Consider the following 14,009-nt stretch of genomic DNA (forward strand, 5'->3'; position numbering starts at 1 on the left):
AAGGAATGGCGTTGGTGCACTTTTAAAAGAGTATAGAATCTGCTACTCATAAAGAAGTCCAACTGTAGAAATTATTGTATCAGGACTTTTCAAGAGCATAGAATAATTGTATTTTGTGAAGTTCAGTTTGAGCAGGTCAGAAATTATTTTTGCTTTGATGCCAAATACTTGTTTCTTTCTTTGTTTTTTTTTTGGGGGGGGTGCAGGGTTCTGGGGGCTGCACCATAGTCTTTGCCATCTGTTCTGGAATCCATATCCTCCTTACTCTCTTCTCCACCCCATAATTCCTCATGTGACTTCCTGACTTAGAGCTGCCCCATGCTGAAGAACTGCATAATGAGTTTACATTTATTTTATACCCACACCTGACATGCACACCATGGGAACATACGCAGACTGGTTCCTTTGTACTGTGACAGAGTTATAACTTAGCAGACCAGTCAAGTGAAATTCCTGTCAGATCTGTGGAACTGAAGGCATCACACTTGTTCTTCATCCTCCAAAGTTTCAGTGCTGCAGAAGTAACAATTAATACTCAGATTAGTTTTTGTTTAGAGGGGCTGTTCATTGCATTACCAGAGTTTATTGGTTTATTAGTATTGGTTTACAACACTGGCCTTAGCAGTCAAAATCCATTTACATAGGAGGCCTACCAAGAAATGCTCCTGTAAGATAGCGGCTCACTTTAACTTTGTACTTCAGTTTTGGCTTACATGTATAGTAATACAGGAGTTCCTCTCTAACTAACAAATTCAGGATTTTGTTCTGCATTGTGTTACGCACTCTGTATAAATTCTTCAGGTTCTTCATAAAAGATATTCCTAAATTATTAATAGAAATCATTAATTGCTGAATTTATTATAACTTACAGTATAAGCAAATTCTAGCATTTCAGATGACAAATGTACTAGGGCATTTATATTGTTTGTAGAGTATAACAGCTAAGAAGGAGGCTCATATTAGAGGTAAGCCAATATGAGAGTCATGAAGTTTCCTTGTACACAAATCAATTTTACAGCAGTAGGAATAACTGCAGGAACTACAAGGATATTCCCTTAGAGGTTACTAGGACAATAGTCTCCATTAGAGCCGTAACCAAGATCTTAGATGATATGCCATATTTGGGGAGAGGAGACATTGAAAAGTATAACTTAGTTTTAACTCATACTTTCTGTTCAAATCAAGGAAGGGGAAGACATTTTGCCTGGGCTTGCTATCAAAATACAACTTTGTAAATAATCTCACGGCATGATTTTTTTGGATGTAGAGCACGAGTGTGGAGGAAAGAAGTTCAAACAGTGCAAAATGGCACTCACACAGAATTGTTACACATTTTTGTGGGGGACAAAGCCGTCACCCCTCATGGATCAACAGGGTTCATGCCTCACACTCCCTTTACTTGATATAACTACCTCTGAAGGCCCCTGTTCCTTGGTGAAAAGACAGTTTTTTTCCCCAAGCAGGATAGCTTTGTATTGCACAGATTTATTATTCACAGCACTGAACTTCTCCCAGCTCTTTCAAGTACATTAACAAATCCTCCTTGAAAAATTGCATTAGCATTTGTCTACTTGTCAGAGGATGGTGCTGATTCCATTTTAGTAGCATGCTATGACTATATCACTCATGGTGATGGTACTTGTTTAAACAAGTCTATTAGGACTGTAGCAGAGGTATGACTTGCACCTACATGGGTGGAATGTCCCACTATTAAGGCCCCAAAGCTATAGATTATTATTGCAATGAGTGTGTGTGTCTAAGCTGAATGGTTGCTGCCGTACAATATTTGCTATATAAGGAGCTGACAGTGCTTCAAGGCACATTATGAAACCATGCCAGATTCATTGCATATTGTTTAAAAAATGTATTTGCAATTGAGTAGTACATTGATTCTCAAGCAGAGTTCCCATTTGCACTGCAAGAAGTGGGATGAGACAGTCAGAGCTGACTCATTCATTCTGCAGCAATGCTGTCATCAGTAGAGTCAGTGTTTGTAGCAGCTTATTATGGCGTAGCAGCATTTTCTGACTTGGTACCAAATGACCATAATCACTCCTCATATGGAACCATAACTGCACATCCTGTATAGCTCATAATAAAATGGTCCTATTTTTATCCTTAACTCTGTTGTCTGTAATTCCTTTTTCATTCAGTAACTATTTGTGTAACTAATTTGGTCTTCTTCATCCAGGAAGATGCCAGAGAGGGAAGATGATCACTTGACCCCTGCCACCCGTTTGTTGGAAAAGAGGAGAGAGATGGCTGAAGTGGAACAAGCTCTGTCGGCACAGAAGGAGGTAAGATAGTGATGTCCACAATGACAGAAGCTAGACATAATGATACATCCTGAGTGGTATGTCCATTCATTAATGAGGAGTCCTCATACCTCTCCACTTCCTTGCTTAACATTTCTGGACAAAGCCAAAAATAACGGGAGGTTAAAGACCTAAAATCAGGAATTATTTTAATTAGTACTCACTTAAAAAGATAATATAACAATAAGTTTTGCATCAGCATGCATTTTCTTAACCATAAGAGATATGAAACTCATTGTCTGGCATTAATAATTGACTGTAATCCTAAGTGATTTACCAGAAAATCAAATACTTTACAAGGGAATGCGCAAAACTGTGAGACAAAATCAGGAATGTTCTGTAAAATCAGGGACAGCTAAGAGGTATGTTAGCCCAGGTTTGTGGAGTAGTCCTTAACTGACCTCAGCAGTGATGGGAGTAAGGCATTGCAAAAGTAAAGCATTACTGTAGTATATTACAATTTCTAGTAACTAGTAATATAATATGTTACTTTTTCAAAATAGTAACAAAGTAATATATTACTTTTTTTAGTAACTAGTAACATAAGTGTGTGTTACTTTTGCATTACTTTTGCTTAAACCAGTGCCAGCAGGAGCCCTCCTGTCCCATCCTTAACCACAGATGTTGGCTCCTCCAGTCTCCACCAGAGAAATCCCAGCACCACATGGGCTCCAAAATAGTGGCTATTCACCACTGTAGGGGGAATTCTGGCATGAATCATATAATTTTGCTGCTCTTTTCCAATAACCAACATTCACCACACCTGCTGAAATACAGCATATATAGGGGAAAAAGAAACAGCACAAAAATGTCATACATAAAAACCTACTATCCAATCGTTTCTACTTACTACAAGTCGCACCAGTGACGTTAGCACGTTAAGGTGCACATTTTGCATTTTCATGTAAAAGAATTGTGCATGCATGTGATGAAAATGTAAGTTATCTTGCTGGAACTGTTTACCATGAGGTCTGAGTAACGTTGAGTGGGTTTAGTTGAATTTTTGGTGTTTGGTATGTTTATGTTTGATAAAGTGTTGTTATTCAGTTTTATTACTTTTGTGTCCTTTATAAGTGATCTTTGACTAACATTATCCAAGTGGTTTGTTGTTTTTATTCTGCATTATTTTACTTTGTGTCTGTGATGACACACCACTGAACCAGTAATTAAGGAGTCTCAATCCTCACTACTGGGAACAGTGGGGGACGTACACGGGGAGGATGACAAGTACACACACAGTATTTTCAGATGCAGCTCTCTGCATCAAGTGCAATTTTCCTTAAAAGCACACAGAGACCACAGTCAGTCCAGGGCTGGTTTCTCCCTCTTTCTCTAGATTACCAATAAGACTCCACTGGCACAGCTATAGAGTTGAGATCTCAGCTGAGTAGCCAAGCCAAGACCTCCAAAACCCTCTCTGTCCAACCAGTGCTTCATGTCCCTCCCCAAGTAGCTGACACACACACTCTTTGAGGTTTTATTTCCACACACACACACACACACACACACACACACACACACACACACACCTGGGAAAGGCTGGCACAGGTTTACTAGCTATGCCCCCTTTTTCCCAGAATGTAAGGTAGTTATCACTGCCACCAGCCAACTCCTTATCAGCTACTTGAAGCCGCTTAACAAAGGGTGTCCAATCTTACTGTGTAATATTAACATTAATACAAATGGTAGTTTGACCAAGAGCAAGGCTATTAGGAGTGGCCCCACACAGTGTCACCAAATAAATATCCAAGTACTCTCAAAACTTAAATATCTCTACACAGATCAGCCACAATGAAATATTTAAATATATTTAATAATAAATAATAAAAGAACAAGAAAATAATATATATTCACTGTGACATCAGAGTTCAAAATCACAGGAAATATTTAAAACAACATTGCAGGACAGTCTCAAATAAATAAATAAAAATATCTAAATTGAGCTTGACTATATTCCTGACTATATCTAAGAGAGAGTTACTATAACCCAGAAACATAATTACAGAGCAAGATGGATGTGTGGTGAATGGTTCATGTTATTGCCAGGTCCAAGACAGAATACAGAATACTCTGTCTTTCTAAGAGACATTTTAAATTAATATCTCAAATATTACTCCTGGGATAGCTTGCAGAATTACATCATTTCTTGTCATCTGACTCTATCCCAGGTGAAACTCCCACTTCTGTAACATTGGCAGTATTTAACAACTACCTGTGAAAATACATAGACCTCAGATCTTTGGCAGATGCTAGAAGTCATAAAACAATTACATTCCTTCACATTTCAAGACTAGTAATTATTTCACCTTAGAGATAATACAGAAAGCTCCCTTTCTCCCGATCTCACCTTGTCTCTTCCTATTCTGCACTTTCACTATATATCTGTGTTTGCTGAATACCTTACTTACTTCCATGCTCACCCTCGCTCTCCCTACTCTCCGTTTTAAATACATCTTTAATTGCTTACTGATCCCATGTGATCATAAGTATAACAACATTAAGCATAATTTACAATACCAAACAGGTATATCTGAGACACTTCTCCATTGTATATTAAGCTGTTGTATCTCTGAGACACTACTCCACTGAATGATTTCTTGATACTAAGTGTAACTGTCAAAATATGTGTTACTATGTGATCCTCTTAGCCTTATTACCAACTTGAACTGTAATATGTTATGTGATTTATTGCTATGATTTCCCTGATTATTTCACTATTGTTTAAAATGCTGACTGTTATGTGGAGCTTTTCTCCCCAGGCCTCTGCTGAAAATGGACAATTTTGCCCAATCTGATTTCCCCAGTAAACAAATGTTAAATAAATAAATGTATCTCCTTGCTGCATTGAAACTGAAAGATACCATCTTTTTTGACGTAGCCATAAAGTAATTTAATTTCAGTTATTTTTCTGAAGTTAACCTACTGTATTCCAGTTTCCACTGTTAAAATGTATACATTTAAACAGCTACAATAGTGCATGTACATTTCTGTTCTATTCTAGTAGGGCACACTGTGGTTACATTTTAAGTACAAGCACTTTATAAAATACCTTTTTCAACATGCACTTCTGTACCAGCAGTTTGATATACACATGACATACAGTTCTGATACATTTGTAACACAAGCATCATATATAAATCATGTTGATATTCACAAATCACATATAATTATTTACAAAATTCCAGATAGCTGTTGTTCTGGCAGCATTTCCCTTTGTCATAGTGTCTAAAAGACAGTTTTATTGTAATAGCAATTATGATTTTTTAAAATATTACACCAGTTTGTTCTTTCAACACTTTCTCTTTCTGTTTTATTTTCTTGCCAGTTCTGTGTTTTTTTTTTTGCTCTGCCAGAAACTTGTAGGAGATAAGGGATTGTATTAGGATGTACATCATGAAAGACTATCCCCAGGATTCAGCAAGCTCTGCACGGTGTGCAGGAATAGTGCAAGAGCTGCTGCACGCAATATGGCCGACGAGCGATCCAGGAACGAGCTCCCAGGACGTGCACGAGCGCTCCTACACTATTCCTGCATGGACACCACTGCGGTATGCTAATTACCCCATTTGCTGGTGAAAACCATGCAAATGAGGTAAATTAGCGATCCTGGAAGCAGGCAGTTTGCAGGAATAGTGTAACCTGCAGAAATGTATTCAGTTACTAATCAAATACATTTCTGCAAATTACAAAATGGAGGCATGACAGCTCCAAAGAAAGCATGTATTCAATGTAGTAGGCATGCCAATGGCCAAATATATGACCATTGGCATGAGAAATCATTGCAAAATTATAAAAGAAATAACTTTTTTTTTGGCCGATTTTGGATGTTTAAGCATAGGGCAGCGGTGCACAAAAGGGATCAGCCTGAAAATAAGAAAAAAAGTTGGAAATAAGCTTTTAAACCCAAATCAGCATTTTGCCATAATAGTCAATGGCATGCATAAGACAACAATACCAGGGAATAGTGGTTGCTAAGGGGGGAGGCTCAGTGTGAGTGCGGCAACTATGAATTAGCATTCTGTTTTATGCAAATGAGGGGATTGATACTGAATCACAGATTTCCTCTCAGTGTTAGCTTGCACCCAACTGTGTAGGTGCAGCAACACCATAGTATAAGTGTAGATGACCTCATAAGGGGGAGCATCATGCATGTTGTAAGCTTATTGGAGCTCTGTGGCCAGCGTTTGCCCTTAGCTAAACACAACTAAGGAAGGGGTGTGTGTCTGAGGCTGCCTAGCAGTGTTTGCATTGCCTAAATGGGTGTGCTTGCCACGCACCAGGTTTTAAACAAACAAAAAAAAAAAGCAGGCAATAGCTCTGTTCACATCTGAGCACTGGGTATGCGCAGCACGCCTCAGGGCTTAAATGGGAAAGCAATGGGAAGGGAAAACAGCAGTAGGAAAGCAATCAAGGAGAACTAGCATAGCTGGCAGGTGAAATGTATCAAAATCAGCCAATTACACAGGCAGCAGCCCAGCCCAGAACACTACTATAAACTATGCAAACACCTTTCACTCTTTTTTTTCCCACAAACTCTACACCACCAGTGTACACAGACAGGGAAATTTTACCTGACAAAACTAACAAAATGTTAGTTGCTGCTGTTGCTCTCATACATCAATATGTGTAAGATATTGAGGGTGGTGAGGATGTGAATGCTGACGACCAACCCACAGTGAGGAGGAGGGGGAGAAGAGTGTACAGACCCAGGGTAACCTACCAGGGGCTACATGAGCTGAAGATAGTGGAGCACTATAGGGTGGACAGGGACATTTTACAGCAAATTGTTGAGCTGTGCCGGCTACGCCTCACACACAGAAACAACAAAGGGGAACCCATCCCAGTGGGTACCAAGGTATGTGTAGGGTTAAGAATACTAGCCACAGGTACCTTCCAAAGGCCAGCTGGGGATATCATGGGGATCTCACAGGCATCAGCATCCAGGGTACTCCACCAGTTCCTGGATGCCATGTCAGCACATGCCCATGAGCACAGATATTTCCTCAACACCCATGAGGCATTGACCAGCAATATGAATGTCTTCCTCCTAATAGCAGAATACCCTGAGGTAGTGGGTGCTATAGACTGCATGCACATACACATCAAAGCATGACCCGGTGAGAGCGGTAGGGTCTACATAAACCACAAGGGCTTCCCCTCCATCAACTGTTAGGTCATGTGCGATGCCCAGGGCATTATCGTGAATGGGTGTGCTGGCAGCCCTGGAAGTTATCACGACTCCCACAAATAGCATATGACACAGCTGTACCAGAAATTTGCCAGTGGAGGACATCCCATATGGCCAACTAGTGGGGGCAGCTGGTTATGCACTTGAGCCGTGGCTGATGACACCCATCAGAAATGCACACACACCCGAACAAGAACTCCATAATGAGGCACACACACAAACCACAATCATAATATAGCATGTGTTTGGGATGCTCAAGTCACGGTTCCGGTGCCTGGACATATCCAGTGGAGCCTTGCAGAACTCTCCAGCTATGTGTACATAAATTTTCATTGTATATGCCATGCTACACAATATGATCCTGCAGAAACAGCTGCAGCAGGAACATTACGGGGCAGGCCACATAGCCCCCCACCATTGCCAAGGCCATCACAGACACAGAGGGACTCAGAGGAAAAACAACCTGAGCCTGCCTATGTAGGCAGAAGGAGGCATGCCCAGTATGCCCAGGCTTTGCCAAAGAGGCAAACCATAGCACATACACTGACACGGTAGGGACCCAGGGAATGACACGTCTCTTTGACTCACACATACAGTAAAAGAGATGCCAAACATGACACTACCTGTGCTTTATCTTGTACAGGGAGTGTACTATATGCATCTGACATAGTCAGCCCTCCAGCACCATCCTCAATACAGGCACAGCCACAAGGTAAGTCACTCTTCCTATCAATTGCTGAATGGAGCAGTATGTTCTGCTAGTTGTATCTATGGTATGGATGTGAGCATGCAAGGGAATCAGGTGGCTGAATGGGATAGCAGCAGATAGTGGACACCTATATGGGCAGCATGAAATCCATAACAAATACTGGTGTCAACAAAGTAACAAGGTAGACAAGGTGACAAAATCCCACTGCTTTACATGTGGTGGCCCAAATGTGTATCCATAGGACACAAACATGCATGTCAGTGAGGCTCACATACCTAACACCAGCCTCAGCCAGCAGGACAGGTGTAGATGACCATAAAGAAAGGATGTGCTAAGGCCTCCAATTGATGGCAATGGTGAACAGCCCCCCTCCAGACCTACACAGACAGACTACAACAGGTCTGGCAGTTGTATGTTAGTTCTGAAGGGTAAGAAGTCTGAAACTTAAATGTAGATCAATAAAACTTAAGATCTGTACTCTACTGATGTGCCTCTAGTCTGCATGATAGGTCAGAATACAAAATGAAATGGAAGCCAACAGAGTACCTGAAATACTAGTACAGTCATTGCAAATGTTTACAGTTGTCAGGTGTGCCCCCCCCCCAATCCTATGTAGAAATGCAGTAACATGTATGTGTGGGTTTAATAACAGTGGAGTACAGATTACCTGAGCTGGCCCAATTTACAGGATAGATTGATGCATGTGTACAATATGCAGGGGTCTGTGTGTTAGGTTGTTGTGTTTTCTATATTGTGTGGAAGTGGTCAGTATGTAGGCATGGTGGGTTGTGTCTTGGTGGTCTATGGCCAGTACTGTTGATGACAAGGTCATTTTCTGACAAGTGCAGTGCCAACCACAATGCATCTCAGCAATACCCAATTCAGCAGTCATCCATACTCACTGTCCAGATGTCAATATCTGTCACCATCTGAAAGATGGACATGCCATGAATGTGGGCCCAGACATACACACAATACACAGGTGGAAATACCCTAGACAGGGTACATAAAGTGTAACTGTCAACTGCACACACCTTTGGAATTGTACATACAGGTTAGCAGCACATTAGTTGTGTGTGTAGTATGGAATACAAATGTAGTCTGGCCAATCGCTGCCAGACCACAAAAGGCACAGTTATACAGTAATGAGAGACTGCCTATGTCCCCACACAAGGCAGCATAAGGGGAATATCTCAAGTATATCTGTGAGTCACCTGCAAGAAGCTTCCATATCACACATGCACTCTGCTCACCCCACCATCAGCCACAGGTTTATCACAGGTCATATCCCTGCTGTTGAGAATGAGTACAGTATGACCCCCACTTTTGTATGGGATTACCCACACAACGCAGCATGCTGAAGAGGTCTCCCATGCAGGTGTGTCCCTAGCTGTAAGCAGCACCCTGCCAGCATCCAGACCATGGACAGGAACTGTTGCCATTAACACCTCGCACACTTACCCTGTCACCCCAGGGAAATCCAGTGGCTCGCAGCCTGGGAATGTAGGAGTGACAGAATGCCCTGGCCTGTGCCTCATCTGTACTGCCAATGTATGTACTGGCAGACAGGTTCAGTGCAAACTTCACCCCCCTCTCCCCCCCTAAAGGAGAGATAACTAACCCAGCGGAGTGTAGCCTCCCAGACATCTCAAATGCGCAGGTGAAAGCTGCTCTCTCTAAAGCTAAAAACACAGCATCAATGGGACCGGATGGTGTCCCCGGCTGTGTGCTACACGAGCTAAATGAGGAATTAAACCCCCACATAAGGCAGCTGTTTAATCTCAGCCTTACCACAGGATACGTGCCCAAGAAGTGGCGTATGGCAACTGTGGTCCCACTCCACAAAGGCGGTGCCTCTACGGACCCTGGTAATTACCGCCCCATAAGCTTAACAAGTCTAGTCTGCAAAGCTATGGAGAGGATCATAATGGAGCTCATAAACAAAGATATAGGGGACTTGCAGACATTGGAACCGACCCAGTTTGGCTTTGTCAAGGGAAGATCATGCCTTTTGAACTTGGTCGACTTCTTCGAAACAGTCACCAAGGCCATTGATGAGGGAAAGGCAGTCCATACAGCCTACCTTGACCTTGCAAAGGCTTTCAACACAATACCCCACTCGGTATTGTAGAAAACTTACCAGCTTAAATGTAAACCCATATGTCACAAGATGGGTTGCAAACTGGCTTAAGGACAGAACCCACAGGGTTAGAGTTGCTGGCGTTATGTCAGACTCCAAGCCGATCACAAGTGGCGTCCCACAGGGCTCGGTCCTTGGCCCCCTATTGTTCGGCATCTACTTCTCAGAAGTACAGGCCAACATGGGAGGACTTTGGCTGACAAAGTTTGCAGACGACTGCAAACTGGGTGCCATAGTGGAAAGTGCATCGGACACGGATATCCTTCAGAAGGGACTCATGGAAACAGATAGCTGGTGCCAGAGCCATGGCCTGAAGTTAAACGCCAAAAAATGTATAGTCATACCCTTCGGAAAAAACAAGGTAACCCCAAGCTACCATATAGGTGGCAATCCACTAAGCACAGAAGAGGTTATCAGGAACCTGGGGACCCAGGTTGACAGTGGCCTTTCTTTTGACACTCACGTTGCTAAAGTGGTTAGAAAGACCTTCTACATTGCCCACCTGATCATGAAGGATTCACATCCAGATCTAGTGAGGTCATTGTTCCCGTGTACTCTTCACTTATCAGATCAATGATCGAGTACAATGCCCCATTCGGGATGTATCTCACCCGACATCTGCAGCAATTGGAGAGACCCCAAAAGTTCCTCACCAAAAGGATAAAGGGACTCCAAAATCTGTCATATGCTGCCAGATTGAAGAAACTCCAGCTCTATTCAGTCGCATACCGTCTGCTCAGAGGTGACATGTGCCTGACATACAAGGCCATGTCCAACCCGGAATTAATGGACATGCTCCACCTCAAAAAATCCAAATCCACCAAAACCACTAGAGCAAGCGACTTAAACCTTAGCACGGATATAAATAGGACGTGCTGGAGGGATAGATTTATCACTCAGAGACTTCCTATGCTGTGGAATAAAATCCCGGTCCATGTGAGGCAGAGCACCTCGCTGACTCTGTTCAAGAGAAATCTTGACCTGTGGATGGGAGATCGTAGGTTTACCCCGGGAATCATCTCTGTGTCACTGCTGGACAGAGGCACAACAAACTAATGGGCACAGTATTTTTTCATATAAGGGGTGGCGTAAGCCACAAAAATTTGGGCTAGGCTTATAAATGCCTTAGGGCAGATAGCCTAGTATAAACCTATGAACCTATGAACCTATGTTATCTCATGAGGTCCCAACTAACAACATAACACAGTCCACAGAACACAAATGCAAGGCCAGGTTGACAAACCCCAGTAGCATGCCCACCATGTCCTACTGCATGAACTGTGGACCAACCCCTAAATACTGCTTTGAAGAAGAGACAACTGTAAGGATACTTCTCAGATATCACTCGCATAATGTTAAGAAGAGGATAGAATAACAGAGTGGGGGGTGTAAAAGCATGGATGTCATGGAGTGTGTGAAGTCTGAAACTCAGATGTGTGCCTATACTACCCCTGTCTGCAAACCCAGTAATGGGTGGCTACAAACCTACTCATAAACCACCATGTGAAGGGGAACTGACCAGATATATGACCCCTGCCTCTGGGTAACCTGGGTGAATCTGTACAGCTGAGAGGTATGGTCACAGCAGGATATGGCCATTCTGTTACGTCAATATATGTACAAGCAGGGGATCCTCAGCCACGACAGTACCAAGGTGCTGGACCATTTACAAAGACCCGCCAGTAAGTGTCTGCAGCTACCCTTTCAGAATGCCATGAGTGTGCATGAATATGTAGGCTGCAGACCACAATACTGGACACAGCTTCGTTCATATTGTATTTCCCAGGAAATAACTGTGAGCAAATAAGTATATCTGTCAGTAGTTGATGACATAATACAATACAGTGTAAAACAGTACATATGTCTGAATATCTCTGCTAACACCAGCCATGTAACACAAGTAGCACAGACACAGTAGTTACAGTATCCTACTATCTTTCACCCATTGTGACTCCATATTTTCACCCTATCTACAGATATCCTGCAGAAACAGGTCACTAGCTGTAGGTGTAGAACACCAAATCCTGGACTGGAATACAACCTGCCTGGAATGGATTCACACACTCATTACAGAAGGTCATACTGGGCATGCTCCTACACTTAGAGAAATGAAGCCCATGTCTACTTGGAGAAATGAAGCCCATGTCTGACAGCAACAGTGGACTATACATATCTGTCAGTCACAGATGACTGTGCACACACACCACACTGAATACCATTCTTGCTTTGCACACACATTGGATAGGAATACGCACACATATCCAAGGCCAACACACTATAATATGTCAAACATACACACACAGAGATGTGGGGAAGAGAGAGACAGACAATGACAGAGAGATTTCCATCGTGAGGCCTTTCCCACCCACCACACATCCAATTGGCCAATATCACATGATGTGCCAATGTCAATCACTGTAGACATTGCTTTTGTTAGCCCTCAGCCCTATAGTGTCTGTGGTGCTTGTGATAACTGTGTAACATGATAGTACAAATCAGTATTCATCTAGCATTTGTATACCCAGTCCTGTCAAATGTAAAGTTGTGTGTGACTGAGTGCTGTGTGTGTGTTTTCAGAGGAATGGTTTATGGCCTGTTCACACACACACACACACACACACACTGCACTTCCCATTGCCCATGTTAGTATTCATGCAGATGTCAGTCATCTTGAAATAACCCTCTGGCCAAGTCTCAGCCCCATAAGCTCTGTGGCACTTGTGATAACTGCATAATGCTATAGTGTAACATACTAGTTAGGTAGGAGTTCTAATCTTAGACATGGCAACTGTGAAACTGTGTGTGTGTGTGTATGTGTGTGTGTGTGTGTGTGTGTGTGTGTGTGTGTGTGTGTGTGTGTGTGTGTGTGTCTGTCATCAGTATCCTGTGTGGAGGTTGCTGTGATTGTGTAATAACAGGATCCATTGTGGGGCGGGTTTTGCTAAATTATTATGTTGAGGACCTAGTACATGTCACAGTGTCCACCTTACAAGGACAACAGATGTCAATCACCAGAGAGGCTGGTGTAGACAATCTATAGCCCTACATGTGACATTATGGATTGCTGAACAATATAGGCAACTCTTCTATTACTCAGAGAGCATTCTCCACACATGTCTTATACACAAACACCCCTTGCTAGGCTATATTGGTAGTTCCCTGCATATTGCCTCACTGATAGTAACCACTGTGTGATTGTAGTGGACTACATGCTTGTTGACCACAGCAGTGCCACTGACATCAGAAAGTACTGTGATGTGTTACATCTCCTGACTGAGTGTGTGTTATCCAGCAAGTAAAAGGACATGGCACCCTGTTCCATCCCCGCAGTAGGCAAATAAATGCTTACAGTGGCCCTATTGCTATGTTCCCCACTGGATGCCTGCAACAACTGTAGAGTCTGCAAATGTAACCCACAAAGGGAATATCATGCCTTATACACATGTCCTGTATGGACAGATGCCACTAACTCCACAGAACACCTGTATCATGCTGTCACTGTAGGTGCAAGCACAACCTCAGTTCCATAGCCAGGTCTCACCAAATGAGGTCAGGAATGCTGCATCAGAAGATAACAATCTGTCCACACAACATGCCCCAGAGACCTCAAGTACACTTCCACAAGTCAAAGAACATGTGTGTGGGACATGTGCACAA

The 14,009-nt window shown here is 42.6% G+C and overlaps 1 protein-coding gene across 1 annotated transcript in view; it reads left to right on the top strand.

The window, feature by feature from the left end:
• Nucleotides 1–14,009, top strand: part of CFAP73 (cilia and flagella associated protein 73) — a 551,824-nt gene that overhangs the window by 40,161 nt on the left and 497,654 nt on the right. The window contains exon 2 of the mRNA XM_044068437.1: nucleotides 2,192–2,297. Coding sequence (XP_043924372.1) covers nucleotides 2,192–2,297 — 106 coding nt within the window. The remainder of the gene's footprint in view (nucleotides 1–2,191; nucleotides 2,298–14,009) is intronic.

This window comes from Protopterus annectens, chromosome 4.part0 (assembly GCF_019279795.1).
Source record: "Protopterus annectens isolate FY-2018-M chromosome 4.part0, PAN1.0, whole genome shotgun sequence".
NCBI lineage: Eukaryota > Metazoa > Chordata > Ceratodontiformes > Protopteridae > Protopterus > Protopterus annectens.